At 46.9% G+C, this 20,196-nt stretch overlaps 2 protein-coding genes across 4 annotated transcripts in view; one reads left to right on the top strand and one right to left on the bottom strand.

Moving 5' to 3' along the window:
* Fmo5 (flavin containing dimethylaniline monoxygenase 5) overlaps positions 1-7,669 on the bottom strand; it is a 41,423-nt gene extending 33,754 nt beyond the window's left edge. Inside the window, exon 1 of the mRNA XM_036189281.1 lies at positions 7,558-7,669. The gene's annotated coding sequence lies outside the window, so the exon portion shown is untranslated. The remainder of the gene's footprint in view (positions 1-7,557) is intronic.
* Chd1l (chromodomain helicase DNA binding protein 1 like) overlaps positions 7,445-20,196 on the top strand; it is a 53,561-nt gene continuing 40,809 nt past the window's right edge. For 2 of the 3 annotated variants that reach the window (XM_036189277.1, XM_036189278.1), the window contains exons 1-4: positions 7,445-7,575; positions 16,262-16,374; positions 18,907-19,013; positions 19,493-19,607. In XM_036189277.1, coding sequence (XP_036045170.1) covers positions 7,467-7,575; positions 16,262-16,374; positions 18,907-19,013; positions 19,493-19,607 — 444 coding nt within the window. In that variant the 5' untranslated portion in view covers positions 7,445-7,466. Of the gene's footprint in view, positions 7,576-14,590; positions 14,610-16,261; positions 16,375-18,906; positions 19,014-19,492; positions 19,608-20,196 lie in introns of those variants that run through there. The other variant, XM_036189279.1, reaches the window with a different exon arrangement.

The raw sequence follows: 20,196 nt of genomic DNA, 5'->3' as shown, positions 1-20,196 counted from the left end.
TGTGAAATATAATGGTCAGAACAAGGAAATTTGCATTTCCATCACCTCAAATATCAGATCTTTTGAGTTAGAAACATTCACAATTCTACTAGTTCATTTGAAATATTAATTAGTTTTTGTCAAGCACTGGTACCTCGCCATGCAAAGGAGCATTAAAGTTTCTTCCTGTGCCATTGTCCCTGTCCCTCTCTAACAGCCTACCTCCATCCTCCATCTGTTCTTCACCTTTTCTCTATGTGCAGGTCGGGACAAGCATGTCCCCCACCCCCCAACCCCAGGCTCAGGGTTTTGAACACTTGGTTCCCAGGTTGGTGGTGCTGTTTGGGGAGGTTTAGGAATTGTGGCCTTGGTGCCAGAAGTGTGTCACTGGAGAGAGTCTGGAGAACTTAAAGACTCACACCATTTCTAATTCCATTGCTCTCTCTTTGTGCTTGTGGCTGGAGATGTGAGCACCACGTGCTGGCAATGGACTCCTGTCCCTCTGGAACTGTAGTCCCAAATAAACCTTCCCTTCTCTATGTCACCTTGGTCCTAGCATGTAGCAGGAATCTTAAAGGGTCTTATTAATAAAAACAAATCCTGAGGCCAGTTATTGGGGTGAATGCTGGAAGATCAGAGAAGCAGAACAAGCCACAGCTTCCTCACCTCGCCAGTTCCTCAGCTGATCCTGTTTCCTCAGACTGGATGCTTCTGAGTCCTCTTCCAAATGGATCTCAGCTGAACTGCTGCTCCAAAGCCTAAAAGCTTAACCAGTCAAATGCTTCTAGTTTTTGGTCTTCACGCCTTATACATCTTTCTGTTTTTGCCATCACTCCCTGGGATTAATGGCTCACTTCTTGGGATTAAAGGCGTGTGTCACCATGCCTGGCTGTTTCCAATGTGGCCTTGAACTCACAGAGATCCAGAGGGATTTCTGCCTCCCAAGTGCTGGGATTAAAGACGTGAGTGCCACCATTTTCTAGCCTCTGTATCTAGTGACTGTTCTGTTCTCTGACCCCAGATAAGTTTATTAGGGTGCACAATATTTTGGGGAACACAATACTACCACATTTCCCCCTTTTTTGTCTAAAATTTAAAAAGCTTATAACTAATACAAACAAAACTATATCCAATAAATATACACAATATATATAGTCAAAAATTACATTAACAATATCTAGTCCATTAATATTTGTCAGATTCAGATGAAAAACTCAATTAATATGTAACAATGTCCAGTCCAGTAACATCTGATAAACTCAGACAAAAAAAATTTCATTATTTATCCTGTTTAAAACAAATAGTTCTTTTTAAAAACAGATTTAATAATTGACCTTTTTATCATATATTCTCTTTTTTCTACCTTTTGTCATTTTTATATCTTCCCTTTTTTCTTTTTAGAGTAGATCTACCCATTTATCCTATTATTTCTTTATCTTTTTTTCTCAGAGTAGATTCAATGATCTACCTCAAATCTATATTCTCTTTTTTCTTTTTCTTTTTTTAAACAAAAACTCTGAATCTAATCTCCTTGTTCAGCTTTTTTCTGACCATTAACAATTAACAACTTGTAACCAACCGTCATAAACAATGACAATATCCATAACTTATTAAACAACCAAAAACCTCCCATTCCATCTCTTGGGAATGTGGGTGTCGTTTTCTTAAAGTTACTTCCTGCTTTCTGGGGGTGAAGACATCTTTAGGGGATCCTGAAAAGAAATTTTTTGGGTTAATTATCAAGTCCTGTATCATTTGTCCAGTCACTGCATAATGAGAAAGTGCAGGGTTTGTTTCAAGTCCTTGTTCAAGTAGTCTGTCAGGCTGGATCATCTCAGTCAGGCATCTCGAAATTGTCCTGAGTAGTTTGTAGTCCAAAGTCGATCTTTCTGTGATGTTAATCAGCTTAATGGCTTTATCATAGTCCACGTGGAATCACCTTTCTAGAGTCCCATCATCCTTTTGAAGATTTCAAAGTCGCTATTAGGCGTGGTCATGGCTTCCTACAGACTTTCTTTCTTTCCTTCCTTTCTTCCTTCCTTTCTTTCCTTCCTTCCTTCCTTCCTTTTTTTTGTGCCTCCTCTGTGGTTTGGAACAATCACAGTCTGATAAACGTCTGTCTCTAAGAACCATGAATGTTCTTCCCTAGAAGAGAAAATCTTCACAGCAATTTCTCTCCACCATTTCTCTTGCCAAACTTTTCCAAACTGACCTTTTCGATGCTTTCTTGTAACACGCTGGTCCTGGCAATACTTCTCTGAACAAGCAGCAGTACCCTTTGTCCCAGGGAGCAGCATCACCGCAGTCACCAACACGATGAGAAGCAGCCGGCAACTCTGAGCAGTAAGTAGCCACTGCCTCCATGGTCCCACCACCACCTTTTGTGGCCGGACCCCAGCCACAGCTTCTCCTTAGCAAGCCACCTAGGTTGGCCTCAAACGCGAGATCCTCCTGCCTCTACCCTCCTTCAGTAAATCCTACTGGTGTGTGCCACTACAACCAGAAAAGTGTAGCTTGGGTCTGAGCAGGGGCATGAAAGGCCACAGGAAAGTAGCTTTTTCAAGAATTTGTACCACAAACTTTGTGTGCCAGATGTAGCATGAATCTTAAAGGGTCTTATTAATAAAATCAAACCTGGAGCCAGGTATTGGGGTGAATGCTGGAAGATCAGAGAAGCAGAACAAGCCACAGCTACCTCACCTTGCCAGTTCCTCAGCTGATCCTGTTTCCTCAGACTGGATGCCTCTGAGTCCTCATCCAAATGGATCTCAGCTGAACTGTGCTGCTCCAAAGCCTAAAAGCTTAACCAGCCAAATGCTGCTAGTTTCTGGTCTTCATGCCTTATATATCTTTCTGTTTTTGCCATCACTTGCTGGGATTAAAGGTTCTTGTTATCATGCCTGGCTGTTTCCAATGTGGCCTTGCTCACAGAGATCCAGAGGGATTTCTGCCTCTGGAATGCTAGATTAAAGGTGTGAGTGCCACCATTTTCTAGCCTCTATATCTAGTGGCTGTTCTGTTCTCTGACCCTAGATAAGTTTATTAGGGTGCACAATATTTTGGGGAACACAATACCACCACACTAGTGTCTTAAATCAGCAACAGAGAAAGACCTAGAACATTCTAGTACCCGCTACTCTGCTCTCTAGATCTGTGACATCAGCACTGTTGTGTCTGATTTAACTGAGGATATTCAGTATTTGTAGTCCTGTGCCTGATTCATGTTGTTTAACATGAGCCTTCCAGGCTCACTCATGTTGCTGTGAAGGACAGGATTTCATTCTTTTAAGGACTGAATGATAGTCCATTGTATGTGTGTGTGTGGTGGCACGTGACTGCAATCCTGGCCCTCAGAAAGCAGAGGAAGTAAGATCATGAGTTCAAAGCCAGCTTAGGGTACACAGCCTGGGCTACACAGCAAGACTCTGTCTCAAAACACGACATACATCTTTGTACACATATGTTCATGTATACAGGTATCTGTATCTGTATATTACACAAGTATATACACTAATGTAGACTCTGTATGTATATATGTCATAATTTCTCCATGCATTTACCCACGGAGAGCTATCGCGGCTGAGTCCACATTTTGTCTATCATGAAAGGCAGCTGCAGTACACGTGGGGTGCAGATAGCTCTGAACCCGACTTTTTCCGCTTTATATATATAATTAGTAGGGAGCTGCTGGGTCACGTTGCTGTTCTAGTTCTAGATGTCTGAGGAACCCATCGTTTTCATGGTTGTGCTAGTCTGTGCTCCCACCAGTAGTGAATGGGAGTCCCTTTATCTCCACGAGCTTCCAGCACACATGGAATTCTTGGCAGTCCCCAAATGCCTTGTTCTATCTTCTTGCCTTCATGTGACTTCTTTCTACCATGTGCTCAGGCTGAATCCCAAAAGCCAGCCTCCTCCATCCCATTTCTCTATCGGTGACCCTGCTGCCTTGACCTGTTCAGTGTATCTACTCATAACTCCCCTGCATCACACTGACCATAAACCTGCGTTGGCTTTTGTAACAGCCTCCTGTCTCTCTACCTCCACCCTGCCCTCCGTGGATTCATTTCCTAGAGGATCCAGAGTTAAACTTTCATGTGCACATCCTGGGTTTCTCGCTTATTTCTCTTAGCTGTGTTTTAAATGTCAGGTTCAACATGTCAACTGTCTACTTAGTTTCAAGCTAGCATCTTATCTCTGGATGACTTTAAGTTAAAAAAAAAAAAGAATGCTTTTGAATAGGTGACAAGCAGTTGACAGCATTGCTTTAGCAGATTAGGATCTGGAGAGAAAGGATGAAGTCAGACATCAAGAGTGGGTGCCGAATCCTTCTAGCTGGTCCCCGAGTCATACATCTGTCACAGGTTTTGAGGAAGCACTGACAGAGAAAAGCCATCCTCCAGAATTGGTCGGGCCCCACTAAGCCACATGGTTTGCTTTCGCTCAGCACCTGTGTTTTGAATTTTATTTATTATTGAATTGAGGGGAGGAACATGTACCCAGTGTGTGTGTGTGTGTGTGTGTGTGTGTGTGTGTGTGTGTGTGTGTGTGTCTGAAGACAACCCTTGAGAGTCAGTTCTCTCCTTCCAGCATGTGGGTTCCAGGAATGTAAGGGGTCTTCAGGCATGGGTGGCAAGCCTCTTTATCGTCTGAGCCATCTCCGGAGAGCTACATCAAACAACTAATGAAACCATGCTTGAGGCCAAAATAGGTGGCCTTTGAGCTCAGCCTTAAATCAGCACTCCCCCCGCCCCCCCAAAAAAAAAACCTGAACTAGGATCCTCATGAAGCACCTTACAATTCACGTGCTCAAGAGAATGCTTTAAGAGAATAAGTCAGTCAGACCATGTTTTCAACCCAATTCAAACCTGTTTAATCCCTGAAGATGTCTGTAAGATACTTTTGAGCAGAGTAACCCTGAAAGCCACACAGGTCACAAATCATGTGGATAGCTATTGTTGAGACATTCAGGCAAGTCTCTCCTGATTCCCAAGCTTAAATCTACAGTAGGTACAAGCACTTCCTCAATAAGTCTCAAACTTGGCTTCATACCGACATCGTAAACTCAGTGTAGACCAGAACCCAGTTAGACCTGAGTGGAGAGCACTTCAGGAAAACTAGGTCGCCTCAGGCTACAGCTAGCCTTGTCTGCCTGGATTGTTACTGAATTCTATTTGCCCCAGCACAGGAGATATCTGGCATTTGACAGTCATTGGTTAAATAACAAATGATTCTCACAGGCCAACCCTTTGGGGTGCAAGGGAATGGTCAGAGGTGCTGCCATGGCCCTAATTTGGGGGACTCTCAAAAAACCAGGTTTAGCCATTTGCCTCCAAAAAAAAAAAAAAATCAAATGGAAATGGAAAAAATAACAGGGAAGAAAGGAATTCATTCCATACTGCTCTACTGGGAAGATGGAGGGGGGGGTGGGATACAAGTGTGCTCAGCTCCACTGGTAAGGGACAGGTCACACCACTATATTCCTCTAAGAGCACACTCATACTTCACATTGTAAAAAAGAATCTGCATGAGAACACTGAGAACAGCTTCTTTGTTCTGAGTTAATCTTTAACCCAGATGTAATCCCAGTGACCACTTGATTCCAGAGGGATGCAGGGATTTGAGATCCAGCGACCTTGGTGTTTCTGAAACTTCCCCTTTGATCTGGTTGATAAGTAGTACCCCAGGTCTGGTTCTGTGTGTTCCTGGAGAAGTTTTTATAATGGGAGGGGTCATTTCCCTTAGCCATCACAGGACTGCTTCTACACAGCGGGACAGCGTTGGTTCTTCACAGGACAACATGGCCAATAGTTTTACCACACATGGACATTCTGCGTGACTATTCTTGGAATCTTGAGGGAAATAAGCTCTCCCACATCTTACTTATGTATTTTTAAGACAAGGTTTTATGTACCCTAGGCTGGTTTTGAACTTGCTGTGTAGCCGAGGATGACCTTGAGCTTCTGGTCTGCCTGCTGCCACCTCCCCAGGGCTAGGATTACAGGTGCCCACAGTCTTGCCTAACTAATGAAAGACCCCCAGAGAGGTCTCCCCTCAGGAGAGACCCCCGGCTCAAGGAGCACGCAGCGACCACGGATCAGATGCAACAGCACAAGGTTTATTTAAACACAGGTACCTGGGGCAACCAAGTCTCTCGGAAAACTTGCGCGCCCTGGGTTGGTGAGATGGGTTTTTATAGCAAGAAGCGCGGGAAAGCATTAGTCAAAGGGTTCTGATTGGATAATTTAAACAAGGCGCGAATGGTTACAAAGCTCTGATTGGACAATTCAAGTGAGGCGCGAATAGTCAAAGGGTTCTAATTGGACAAAGCTCTGATTGGACAATTCAAAGTGAGGCGCGAATAGTCAAAGGGTTCTAATTGGATAATTTACACAAGGCGCGAATATATGAGCATAAATCAAATGGGGCGTGAATTCAGGCTCAGGGCGGTGTGTGGGTTTTTCCCTTGGTAACCAGATATGTGTGTTGACTCAACCCCTATCTAGAATTCCAGCTGCTCTGGCCCTCCCGCACTGACGCCAGGCAGTCTGCCCCTGACATCCTGCTTATCTCTACGCTTTTGCCTTCTAGCTGAATTCCTTTGTTCCCCTACGTGCCTCACAAGCTGGGGAATTTCTAATGACTCTTAGGGGGTTTGCACAACAGGTCATTGACGATGGTCTGGCTGAGAACAATCAGTATTAATCATAGGGTTGAGCAACATTTCTTATCGGCTATCTGGGCTGCGGTGGGGCCATTCTATTTCCTGGAACTGTCTTTTGTTCCCTTATAAGCCTTGCAAACATAGCATTACTATAGGGGTGCCGGGGGGTCTTTCACTAATGCGGCACTCGGGATGGAACCCAGGGGCCTGGTGCATGCGAGGCAAGCATTCTGCCCACTGAGCTTTGGTATTTATTCTTTATTGACATATACCTGCTATGTAGCCCAGGCTAGCCCGAATTCTCAATTCTCCTTCCCCGGAGCATCCTGGCCACTAACTCCTCCTGTGTTGAGATTACGGGAATGTACCACCAGCTTTTTAAGTATCTTGTCACTAACACATCTTAAGAGATAAAAGTTAGTCTTATCTTGGTGTTTCAGTCATAAACGAGGAAAGAGAGATTAGGTAATTCTAGGCCTTACAATAGCAATACAATCCACCTTGCATTACCAGGTTTTAAGCATACACCCCTTAACTGAATACATGCAGAGCTGCTCAGAATCTGACCCAGGGTTTAAAGGAGACAGATAAGAAATGAAAGCGGAGACTGCCAAGCTTGGAGCCTGCTGTTAGCTACCCGCGGATCCCCAGGCTAGGAGGTCAGAGCTCAGCTCAGTGTCACGGCTGAGCTTAGTCACAGATGCACGCCTAGAACCGAGGCCTTCCGCACCTGCGTGCTTCCGCGGCGTGGGGACGCGCGCGGGGGCGCCCTCTGGCGGCGGCAGCGCGCGCGGGAGCGGGGCCGCGGGGCGGAGCCTGTCCGGGGATGGCGGGTGACTTGCCGCGCTTCCTGCGGGCGCTGCCGGCCGAGAGCGGACCCGAGGCGGTGCGGACGCGGGTGCAGGAGCAGGACTTACAGCAGTGGGGCCTGACGGGTGAGCCAGCCGGCGAGGGGGGCGGGCGGGAGCCGGAAAAGCGCCGAGCGACACAGGCCTAGGCAGGCACGGGCCCGGCAGCCTGGAGCGTCCCGGCCACTAACTCCACCCACGTGCGCTTCCCCGCCAACCGTGCATGCGCACTCACTTGTTGCAGCTCCATCGTTAACTCTCCGAGCGTTGGACGCCGTGCCCCCAAAAGTTTGTTCTGTAATTGCCTCCTGTGCTTTCATGTTATGCCCCCTCGCCCTTACGAGCCCCATGTGTGGGGACCCAACCTCTGGGGACACCAGGTGTTCCGAGCCCAGCTGTGTAGACTCCAGATGTGGAGACCCAGGTGTGCAGACCCTAGATGCACCCGGAGCGGCGCCCGCTCTGTACAGCGCCCCCAGCGCCCTTTCCTTATGTATCTGCTGGGAATGTAGTGCTGGTTTAACGGAAAGTCGGAATGCTCGCCAGCCGTCACCATGGGGTCGATGTAGAGCAGAGCGCACTGTGAGGTGTGGGGTGCAGATAAGCAAATTAATACGGGTCCTCCGACCCAGTTTCTTAACTAGAGGCTAAGTGCTTTTGAAAGTTTAAATAAGCATTCACTTAACTTATACGATGTGCTAAGTACCACGAAAATGTGAGGGTTTGTTCTGGAAAGGCAACAAAAGGTGTCTTTCTGCCAGGCGGTGGCGCATTACTTTACTCAGGAGGCAGAGGCAGGCGGGATCTCCTGAGTTCCAGGCCAGTTTGATCTACAGAGTGAGTTCCAGGACAGCCAGAGATACCTAATAGAGAGACCCTGTCTGGGGAGAAAAAGTGCGCTTCCTTCGGCTTAGAGGCAGGACAGATGCAGAGGATGATGAGGTTGAGGAGAAAATGACTCCTGGAGTCCTGCAGACCAGGCAGTTCATAGCAATGGTTTTCTTTTATATCCAGCTTTTAAAATTTGAGTTTTGAGATTATAACAACTCTCCACTTTCTTCCCTTCAAACACTCCCATATACCGTTCCTTGCTCTCCTTCAAATTCATGGCCTCTTTCCACACCCAACTTAGTTGTTATTGTATGCATATACATATATAATACATCCATATTCCTAAATAGAACTTGTTCGGTTTGTATAGTGTCACTTGTGTGCATGTTTTCAGGGCTGACCATCTGGCACTGGACGACCAATTGGTGTGCTCTTCCCTGCAGAAGACCACTTTCAGCTTCCCTCACCTGCTGGTAGTTCTTTGGTTGCATTGGGGCCGCATGGGCTTCTCTCTGTCCATTTTGGCCAGTTCACTGGTATCATTCTGGAATGTTTGGACAGTCATATTGGTGAGGCTATGGCTGTAACTTCTGGTCTTACCAGGAGACACAATTTTACAGCGAAGTCCCTGGTCCACTGGTTCTTACAGTCTTTCTTCCTCCTCCACAATGTTCTCTGAGCCTTAGGGGTAGGAGCATCTTGTAGATATATCCATTGGGACTGAGTTCACAGTTTGATGGGTTGTGGTTTTCTGTAGTGGTCTCAAGTCTGTTGCAAAGAGAAGTTTCCTTGATGAGGGATGAGGACCATGCATATCTGTGGCTAGTAAATTAGTGGGATGTACATTCTCCTCCAGTAACATGACTTCACCAGCACTGAGTAGTTAGCTTTGTTTCCAGGACCAGGCATGGTCTCCCTCTTGTTGAGCAGGCCTTAAGTCCAACTAGAGAGCTGTTGGGTACCACCAAGGTATGTGTGCCATTAGTATGCCCTAGGGTTATTGTGCCATGCTGGTGATTGCTGTGGTTCATAGGAGTCACAGCTGGGTAGGACTGTTGGTTGCCTCCCTCCTTTGGAAGCTTGCATGGTACCTTCTGGTACCATGGAAGCTAGTCCTCAGGGAGAGGGTATTCAGGTCAGTTCCAGCTCAGGGGGTCCCTCAGCCCTGTTTCTGGAGTGCATGATGTCTTCAGCAATAGGGTCTTACCTTTGGAGGGCAACCAAGGTCAACAGCAATGGGCTGTATGTTTTGGAAATCTCTTGGACAGCCCTGACCGACTCAAAAGAGAGCTTCTCTTGTCTGGTATTGGGGTTTTTGGCCCTGGAATGGAGCTTTGTCAGCCCAGATGAGGTTTGTTAAAGCTACATGTGTATATTTATACATAATTAGGTGTCTTCTAGGCATGTTTTGTTTCTGGATAGTTAATAGTATGATTCTTTGTGGCTTTTTTAGATACTCGTATCCTTATTTTACCCTCCTCTCTCCTGAGTAGTTAGCGAGGTTTCCGGTACCAGGCTTGGTTTCCCTCTTGTTGAGCAGGTCTTCCATCCCCCCAAAGATCCCCTCCCCCCCAGTCTGTGTATCTAACTTAAATCTGGCTTTGTGGACTGGCCTTTGTATGTTCAGCATATCTTGATTAGCGTTTGTCTGTGTGTCTGCCCATTGGCTTGCCAGCGGCCTTGGGAATGAAACTTTAAACTATGCAGAAGACCCAGAAATGTGTGTAAGTCAAATCCAGCTGCATATAACACACGGGGGGGGGGGGGGGGGGGGGGGGGGATGCATGTGTAGGTACATTCTTTTTTTTTTTTTTTTTTTTTGGTTTTTCGAGACAAGGTTTCTCTGTGTAGCTTTGCGCCTTTCCTGGAACTAGCTTTGTAGACCGGGCTGGCCTCGAACTCACAGAGATCCGCCTGCCTCTGCCTCCCGAGTGCTGGGATTAAAGGTGTGCACCGCCACCGCCCGGCCTAGGTACATTCTTGTTCAAAGGAAGTGAGCAGACAGGAGGTTGCAAGTTTGAACGCATGGGATAGAGCAGGAAATGCAGAAGCATGTCTTGGGGTGTGAACGGTTAGCACAGGAAAAGAAGGAAACAGACAGAGCTGATGCTGAGTAGTAAAACTCCACAGCTAAGGATGTCTGAATCCTCTAGATGGTGCATTTAGAATACAGAGGGCAAAATGTTTGGACGTTTCCTTACATTGAGCAACACTGGTAACTTCTAATTTGAGAAGTTAAAATGGCTATTTTATTGATTACCAGAATCTTTATTTGGTTACTAGTAATAGTGGACATTTGGTTATTTATCTCTGGATTCAAAAGGCACCTTAGGGCTTTTTTGGTGTGATAATATACAGACTGACGTTTTTTGTTGTTTATTGGCTTGGTTATTCTGTCACCTTGGTCCTCTACCTGGGAACAAGAGAGAGACCAACCAGACCGACCCCAGAGGTTAGAAAACAGAATGTATGTCCCGGTTTCCGTGGTTCTGTCATGCCTGGCTGTGTGGAAGCAAGCTCGTGATTTGGAGCAGGCCAGTCACAGACAGCTTGGAGTGGCGTTAATGTTCGCTCCCAGTTTCTTTCTTACCTGTGGATTTGGTTAGGATGTGGAGCATCTCCCTTGGCGTGGACTAAGGTGGGAGGTGATTGGTTGTTGGAGCTGCTGGTGCAATGGCTATTTTTTTCTTCTGTCTTTCTGTTCATGGAGGTAGACACGTTGATGCAGGATCAATTTTGTGATACTGATTCAGTACTCTACCTAGATGTTAACGACAAGGCCACTCCTCCATCCTTGCGACACTTTAATGGTGACCTAATTCTCCATATTAAACTCATTTCTGTCTAAATGCCTTAGGACAATTTCTGTCTTTGCATTTGACTTTAAATGTGAGTGCTGTTATCCGGTTTTCCCCAGGGATCCTAACTTTGCAAACTAAGATGTCAGTTAGGCGTCAACATCTGTCTACACAGTCAAGATCCAGAGCATGTCCACTACAGTAAGCTCCTCTGCTTGCCTGTTGATAACTAGACTCATTTCCTTACCACCATTTGCTTGATCCTTGGCAACCACTGTCTTCTGCCTTTTCCATTCCTTTTCCAATTTTTCTCTTCCCTCCCTTGCTCCCCCTCCCTCCCTCTCTCTCCCTCCCTTCCTCTTTTTCCTCCAATGCTGGGGATTGAACCTATGGCTTTGTTGAGGTGGGCAAGCACTCTGCCACTAAGCTACCTCCCAGTCCAGTCTTCTCTGTTTCTGTAATTTTGTCACTTTGAGGAGTGACATACACTAGTCTTAAGCGATTCACAACTCCCGTCACATGGTGTGTGATCTCTGGAGGTTTCCCACTATTCTGTTCTTCTTTCTTCTTCTTGGTGAGCAGCATGGATTTACCACAGGCTGTTTACCATCTGTATACTGAGATTGATGTGAATTGTTCCTAGTTTTTTAGCTTTCGCCCCCCCCCCCAGGGTGGAGAACATTTATATGGTGGTTTGATGTGAAGATAAGTCTTTATTTCTCTAACCAACACTGGGGAGTGCTGTGCCTGGGTCATGCTAGTTGCGTATTTAAAGAAAGTATCAGTGCCAATGTTTGTATCACGCCCCCCCCCCCATTCCAATGGTGGTGACGTCTGTAGTGGTTTGAATGTGGATGTCCCTATTGCTCTGCCTCTTTGTCCCCCCCACCCCCTTTTTCTGTTTGTTTTTGTTTCGTTTTTCAAGACAAGATTTCTCTGTATAACAGCCCTGACTGTCTTAGAACTCACTCTGTAGACCAGGCTGGCCTTGAACTCAGAGATCCACCTGCCTCTGCCTCCTGAGTGCTGGAATTAAAGGCGTGCGCCACCATCTTATTTTGCCCAATTTTTAACTTGAAATTTTTTTCACTTGATGTTTGAGTTCCTTTATATTCTAGATAGTAGGATTTTCTTTTTGCAAGACAATTATTTTGCTCAAATTTATCAGATATATAGTTTTTTTTTTTTTGCTTGCTTGATTCTGGTGTCAAATGTAAGAATTTGGGCCAGCAAGATGGCTCAGTGGGTAAAGGTGCTTGCATGCACAGACCCAATGACCTGAGTTCAGTTCCTGGATGTCACAGGGTGGTAGAGAACCGGTCCTGCGAGTTGCCCTCTGACCTCTACAAGTACTCCACCACTCATGTGCCTGCACTAACACATACATGTACACATATGTACAAATTAAAAAGGAAAAAAGAACTTGTGGTTGTTGGCTTTAAAAATAATAAGCGGTTGGAGAAAGATCAGAGGCACGAGGCACAACAAAACCCAGTATCAGAGCTTTATTCCAAGAAGGGCGGAGAGGCAGAAGCGAGTGTGGCCAGGCCTGGGGCAGAGACGTGTGCAGGAGATGGGGCAGGGGGGGGGGGGGGGGGGGGGAGGTTGTAGCAGAAGAGGGAAGAGTCTGTGTCCAGCTTTTTAAGGGTTCCCCTGCACATGCGCAGATGGGCTTACGGAGCTTCACCAAGCATTCGTGCATTATGTAATCACACAGTGAACGGAGAACCTTACTAGATTTCTGTTTTCATTCAGATTAGTGTCGTTCTCTCCCATGAGACCTCTGCAGTGGGTTATTTAGAAGCTTCGGCAGTGTGTTGTTTACTTTGCAGGAGCTGGGAACCTTCTTTCTTATGTTTCTGTCAGCAGCTCCCAACTTGACTGCATTGTGATCAGCTCCCTTACATCTGGGGGCTTGCCTGATGGCCTTCCGTCGGGTGTATGCTCCACAGTGTCTGAAGAGAATGCGTACCCAGTACTGTTGGGTGTCAGTGGTCCTATTTGGAGGTGCTTTGGGAAACACATTTCCTCGTTCTTTTTAACATCTAGTGGCTGACCGACTTGATAAGACCTCCTGTGCTCCACCCACAGAGCCGGCAGCAACTCTGCATCTCTTGGCTGTTTCTTCTGCTTCTGCAGTCATCGCTAGTGCTCAGTGCCTCTCTCCTTTTCATTTTGTCTGACAGTTAGGATGGGTCTTCCCATCCCAATGAACTTAGTCTGGAAAACCCCTCACAGACATTCCCAGAGAGGTAGCTCAAGGGCCGTTGGAGTCTACATCTTTTCAAGCTGACAGTATAGACCAAAGCGCTTTGTATGTTAAATGTTACGGTGCCGCCTTCTCCCGTTAGAAAGTTTTTAAGTCTTCTAATCATCCGCAGAGAGAATAGTCTCAAAAGGGAAGTTTTTCAGACAGGCTTTTAGTTTTATACCTGGAAGCTTCCTGCAGGTTTACTTTCTTCTGTTTTATCTACAACTTTAACTTTGTGCACCCTCCTTTGCCAAAGTATACATTTTCCATGTTTCTGCAATTCTATTTTTTATATATATATATATAAAGGTTTATTTATTATATATACAATGTTCTGCCTGTATGCTAGAGGAGGGCGCCAGATCTCATTACAGGTGGTTGTGAGCCACCATGTGGTTGCTGGGAATTGAACTCAGGACCTCTGGAAGAACAGCCAGTGTTCTTAACCTCTGAGCCATCTCTCCAGCCCTTCTGCAACTCATTTATCTCTGGATTCTCACTGTAAATCTGACTGAAAGCAGCAAGCAGAGCCCATGCCACAGCCTAAATGCTAGGCTGTGTTGAAACTCCCTGTTAAACATCTTAATCCAGCCGGGCGGTGGTGGTGCACGCCTTTAATCCCAGCACTTGGGAGGCAGAGGCAGGCGGATCTCTGTGAGTTGGAGGCCAGCCTGGTCTACAGAGTGAGATCTGGGACAGGCTCCAAAGCTACACAGAGAAACCCTGTCTGGAAAAAAAAACAAAAATAAATTTAATATATTATTTTTGAATTCAGCCTCAGGACCCTGACCGAACAGAGCTCAGTTAATTTCCCAGCATGTACCAGGTAGAGTCTTGTCCGTCACCCCCCCCCCCCCCCCCACACACACCCATAGCCTGACCTGTGCTCCTGAATTCCTGCTGGCATTCTGGTCTTCTGGATGTCCAGCAGCAGCCTGCTTACAGGATACTAGGGCTCTTAAACCCACAGCTCTAGGCTCTGGATGTCCCTCCTGCAAGCCAGTTCTACAAACCACGCGTCCAGATTGGCCACAGCAGTGACCCCATTCCTTGGTAGCAGTTTTCAATGTTAGTTGCTTTTTCTTATCTCCGTGCCAAAATATCTGAGAGAAATAATAAGGGAGGAAGGAAGGATTTATCCTGACATATGATATGGACATAAGTCCGCTGCAGGAAGCGTGGCCGTTGGAGCTGGTCCCAGCGATGGCAGAAGGAATTTCGAGACAGCAGATGTGGCGCAGGTGAGCTGGGTCAAAGGTGGAAGCAGGCTGTGACGCTCACGGTCCGCTCCCTGGTGAAGGCACTCCTCCACTTCTTCCAGCTAGGCCACACCCCATAAAGCTCCCACAACCCACCTGAATGAAAAAAAAAAGACGTAAGAAGGAAGGCCATGACTGCTCCTAGGTGTGGTGGAGGAGAAAGTTTGTAGATAAAAGGGAGAGGATAGCCAGAGGCAGAGAGACACCTGGGAGAGTCCAGAGTGAACATGACCAGGCTGAGCTGGGCCCTGTAAGGAGCAGGGGTGAAGAACCAGCCTGCCTCCGGAGATTTCAGGCTTAAAAGCCATCTTATCGTAAAGACAGACTTGCTTCATTCTTGTACATGATTCAACTTCTGTTTCTCAAGGATTGGGCTGTGCCCTGCCTGTAACCTTAACTACAAATGGTTCTGAAGGACCTGTTCCAAGATTGACAGTCATGTCTTTGTTTCAAAAAGTTGTTTATAACCATTTTACAACCCTCCCTTTGTTTCAACAGGCCCTGTGCCCACCTGTTGTAATGGCTACCTTGTTACGCCCACCTTGTAGCCATGGTTTTGTTCCAGGAGGTTCTAACTTGCTGTGCTTACTTTCTGCTCCTGTAACCAGCCTGTTTTGCCCTCCAAATCCTCCATTTTGAAGCCTTCTACTCCTGAGCTATAAAAACCTTGTCTTCCTCACATCCAGCACTGACCTCTCGAACCCCGCCTAAGGGGGAGGCAGCCCATGTATAGGGATAAAAAAGCTTGCTTTAGTCAATTGCTTGCTTTAATTAATTTGGCCATGGTGGTTTGGGTTGGTGGTCTTTCTCCTCCCACCTTGGGGATTAACGGGGAGGGGAGAGCAGCTGCCAACCAGGAAAGGCGGCCAGGGACAAGAGATAGGCCAAGAGAGTAGATCAAATGGCCAGGGCGCCAAAATGGCTGGATCATACAGGGAAGGGCAGCCCAGCCCCAGGGCTAGAGAAATTTAGATAGGGGTGGGGTATGCCAGCCAGGAGGGCCCTGGAGAGCCTGAGGATGGCAGGGTGAACCTAGCACCAGCATCTGCTTTGATATGTTAAGCAGGCACCTCAACCTTTGTCCCAGGTTTGAGACCTAACACTACTCAAACAGTATCTCTTACTGGGGACCGAGTGTTCAAATCCATGAACCATGGAGGACATTCCACATCCAGGCGCTGTGGGATGCTCCTTATGAAGCACTGTTTCATGTTGAAGCATGGTCTGAAGTAGTTCCGTCCATAAGTCTTTCCTAGGATGCACAGTCCCTGTGCCGTCAGTTGATGGGCTGTTTTAGTAATGTCTTTCCTAGGATGCACAGTCCCTGTGCCGTCAGTTGATGGGCTGTTTTAGTAATGCTCATTTCCAGGAGTGAGTAGCAGTGTGGGACTTGGGCAGCAGATGTCAAAACCCTAGAAGACTTTCTGTCAGCTGGACTAGTTGACAGTGACAGCATGCTTCAGGAGTTTGAATGAATGATAGATGGTGACTTAGTCTGCATAAGAATTAGCTGGGAAGTGAGCAAGTGCTGGGACTGGTCAGGTTGGGAGTGTGGGAGCTGAGGCTGTCATCTTAGAACCCAGAAGCCTGCTGACACCTCAGTCCTTCTGACCGCTTCTATCTTGTATTTCTAGGGGTTCGTCTACGCTCTTATCAACTGGAGGGAGTCAATTGGCTAGCCCAGTGCTTCCATTACCAAAATGGCTGTATCCTGGGGGATGAGATGGGCCTCGGAAAGACCTGCCAGGTACGCTGCTGTGGAGGGAGCACAGCCCTCCACACAACTCGTGGTCATCTTCGCCCGCTCATTGCAGCAATGTCCGCTCCTTCCCAGAGTGCGGAATACAGAAAGTAACATGTAAAGAGCTTGCGGTCTTGGAGTTGCTCTTTCTACTTCGAGTTTTTAAAAATTGTGCCACCACCATGCTTTGATCTGTTTCGTTGTTTAATTTTATTTTTTAAACATGTGTCTGGGAGAGGACGTGCCTTAATTAGGAGAACAACAGTTAATGGGCCTGATCTGGGGCTTTTCTCTATAGACAAGATATTTACCTGCTCCTGCATCACGTTGACTTCAACTTCCTTAGCAGTCCTTTATTTATGTGGTACCTGCTTTCTGGCTCTCTCTCGGGATAGCATAGGGTGAATTATAGTACCCTGTGGTTTCCAAATTCACTTACCCAACTGATGGCCTTGGGAGGCAGCATAAAACCCAAGACCTGGGGAGTCAGGGGTGGTGGGTGTTGTTAGGCAAGTGACACTTTGTCAGGCTGATCAGCAAAACTGCCTTGGGTTGGTTGACATGTCATTTGTGGGTTTGGGTTAGTAGAGAGTCCAGTTACATCATATCACATGGTTAATCTCACAGGTTTACTGATCTAAAAAAGATTAAAGTCAGTGTACATGGCAAAGGCAAGCCGATTCAAACCCATGTGATAGGCATTCCCCACTCTGGAGAGGTTTCCCAAGTGACCTGACTGTGAGGAACAGTCAGGGGTCTTAATAGTCCTTTTAGAAGTTACCTGCCCCCTTCCAAGACTCACCCTGTTCATACAGAAACGCTCAGTCCGAAGCGGTACCTCGGCTAGCCTGGTCTTAAGTTGGAGACTACCTCATTTAAGGTAGGCCCACCTTGCTCATCAGTCTAGGAGTCACTTAGCAGCATGACCTGGAGAGGGTAGCCTGGCTGCCCTTAGGACCCAGACTTAACAGACTCTTGCATCAGTGAAGGTCCCTCCGTGTGCCTCCTTTGTCTCGGCCATTGCTCCGTGGACCTCATTCAGAGCAAGTTCTGCTTGTCTTTGCCTTTCAGTCCTTAACCTCCCCCAAGTGTGCCACCTCCAAATCTGGTGTGGTAAGTTCCTTCAGAAGTTATGCATTTATAGCATGGAGATGATACTGGTCTGGTGTGCCCTTGTAATATTTCTGTCTGGTGTTAGTGCCAGCCTCAGAGAATGAGTCAAGGTGTGTCCAGTTTTCTGGAAGAAATGATGTAGAATCAATGTTCTCTCTTCATGTAGTGCTTCTTCGAATCTACTCGGGACTACTACAGACTTGTTTTGTTGGCCTGTCTGCTGTGTGGTGATAGACATAAGCATTCTCAAGGGGCGTCTTGAGAGCAGCCAAGGAAACCAGCTTTGGCGTAGCTAGGTCACTCTGAGAAGCTTGCCCTGTGCAGTTTGTGCTGAGAGGTCCAGCTACATAAATAATTTTAGGGGGAGGTTATTTCTACTATAAAGCTAGTACTTTTTCAAAGCTAGCTGCTCATTGCTTCTCCTCACAGATTCCAGCCATAGTCATGCACAGCAGTGTCATACTGTGTGAATTTTGTTACTCTGATAGTGCTATTGTAATTTTGCGTTTTATGTTTTGCAAATATCCTAATTTACTTAAATGTTTTATAGGTGAGGAGTGAGGGACCCTTATTGTGCTATGTGTATAAACCTTGATAAAATCTTTTGGCTTTTGGCATGTGGCTTTCTTAGGGTTTTATGTTTAGGATTGCTGCCCCTGAAATACCGCAGCATTTGGGCGCAGCATCTCCGCATGGCTTCCCGAGCCTTACTTTCAGAAGTGTATACAGGCATGTCCTGAAGGAAGCCTCTGGGCTTTACAAAGACTTTCGTTTTATACAATTTCTTCCACTTATGAGGGTAATTTATTGGGATTTCCCTATTCAGTATGTGCTCCAGGAAAGCAAGGAGTTTTATCTGCTGTTATAAAACTAGGGCTCAGAGAATGTCGAGCCAAAAGGAGCAGACTCTTAGGTACATGTAGAAGGGAGGAAAGCTGTAGGGAAAGAGGGGAGGGCGTACCCATCCTCATCAGGTGAGCCCAGCCAGCACAGCCAGCCACCATGTGTGGGCCATTCTTATGGTCATGTCTTGGCATGGCTAGCGTTTTATTTTAGAATATTGCTGAGCTGACCTCATCCACCAGGTGCCTTGTTTTTCTTGATTTCTATTCTTTCCTGGCTTTCTTCTTGGCCTTAGAGGTTCAGTTACATAAATCCTGGTCCTCACAGCTTACTAACTACTTAAGTAATTGAACGCCTTAAATCCCTTTGGCAAGTTTACTGAGGCTTGCTTGATTCCCTCAAGGAAAGGCGTACTCCCCAACAGGGAAAAGATTGTATATAATTTCATTGTAAAACAAGTTGTACGTGGTGTGTGTGTGTGCGTGTGCGTGTGTGTGGGCATGTTCCGGTGGTTGTGAGGACTTTGTGGTTATTTTTCGCGAGGAACTGGGATCAGAACTGACATCCTTTTCTGTGTTTCAGACTATTGCTCTCCTCGTTTACTTGGTGGGAAGGCTGAACGACGAAGGGCCCTTTCTGATTCTTTGTCCCTTGTCTGTTTTGAGCAACTGGAAAGAAGAGATGGAGAGGTACAGAGAAAACTAGATGCCAATTCCTTGCATTGCTTAATGGTTGGTGTAGAAAAGATAATAAAATAATAGTCCCTTACACAATTCATGGGTTTATTCTGGAAATTGAATTGAAACAAGGCAGGTAGACAGGGCGTCCAGCATGGGAGGGTCCAGGTGTCATCACTACTGTTTGACAAAGGCTGGTCCTCGTTTTTAGTGAGGGTGCACGGACTGAAGGAGAGCCAGCCTCCTGATGTAGGAAGTGACTGACTAATGTGGGAAAAGTTTCCTTGGACCTGACGCCAGTGTGAACATTTACACCAGTGCCTTCCCTGAGGCTTAGCTGTGACCCTAGGCATGATTTGGAAGTCCCCAGGACTCTTTTCTGGGCGCATGGCCTCCCAGGGTCTGCACATGGCGCTGTCTCATGAAGTGTGGTTTTCCAGGTGGCCCACTCTGTCCCATGGACCTAACATTTGCTCTGTTCTTTGCCCTAGATTTGCTCCAGGTCTTTCCTGCGTGACGTACACAGGTGACAAGGAGGAAAGAGCTCACCTTCAGCAAGACCTCCACCAGGGGACTGGCTTTCACGTGCTGCTGACTACCTATGAGGTAACCATATGCTTCTCTAGCAAGGACTCCTGACCGGGGCCGAAGAAGTTATTAACGCCACCCCAGTTCTGTTTAGACAGAGCATACTTCTGGGGTTCGGGGGAGGGAAGTGACACTTGTTCACATTCTCACAGAGGCTCTGTGATGGGGGAAGCGAAGGATTATGGGGCCGAATGTTGGTTAGTTTCCTTCCCTCTCTTTCCTGCTGCTTCATGGGGCGTGGCCTCAGAGGTGGCACCTGGTCTGCCTCTTGGTTGATGACCAGACGTGCTGAGGACAGGGGCTCTTGTCTGGTAACTGGAGCACAGGCATGGAGGACACAGAATCTCTCAGGGTTTCCAGTCCTGCGATGAAACACCATGACCAAAAGCCACACGGAGGAAAGGGTTTATTTCATCTTACACTTCTGGATAATACTCCACCACCGAGGGAAGTCAGGGCAGGAACTCAAGGCGGGAGCTGATGCAGAGGTCGTGAGGGGTGCCGCTGACTGGCTTGCTCCTTGTGGCTTGCTCAGCTGGCTTTCTTACAGAACCCAGGACCAATAGCCCAAGATGACACCACTCACAGTGAGCTAGCCACGCCCCAA

Source organism: Onychomys torridus, chromosome 6, assembly GCF_903995425.1.
Source record: "Onychomys torridus chromosome 6, mOncTor1.1, whole genome shotgun sequence".
Lineage (NCBI taxonomy): Eukaryota > Metazoa > Chordata > Mammalia > Rodentia > Cricetidae > Onychomys > Onychomys torridus.
This window is presented reverse-complemented; position numbering and strand designations above follow the sequence as displayed.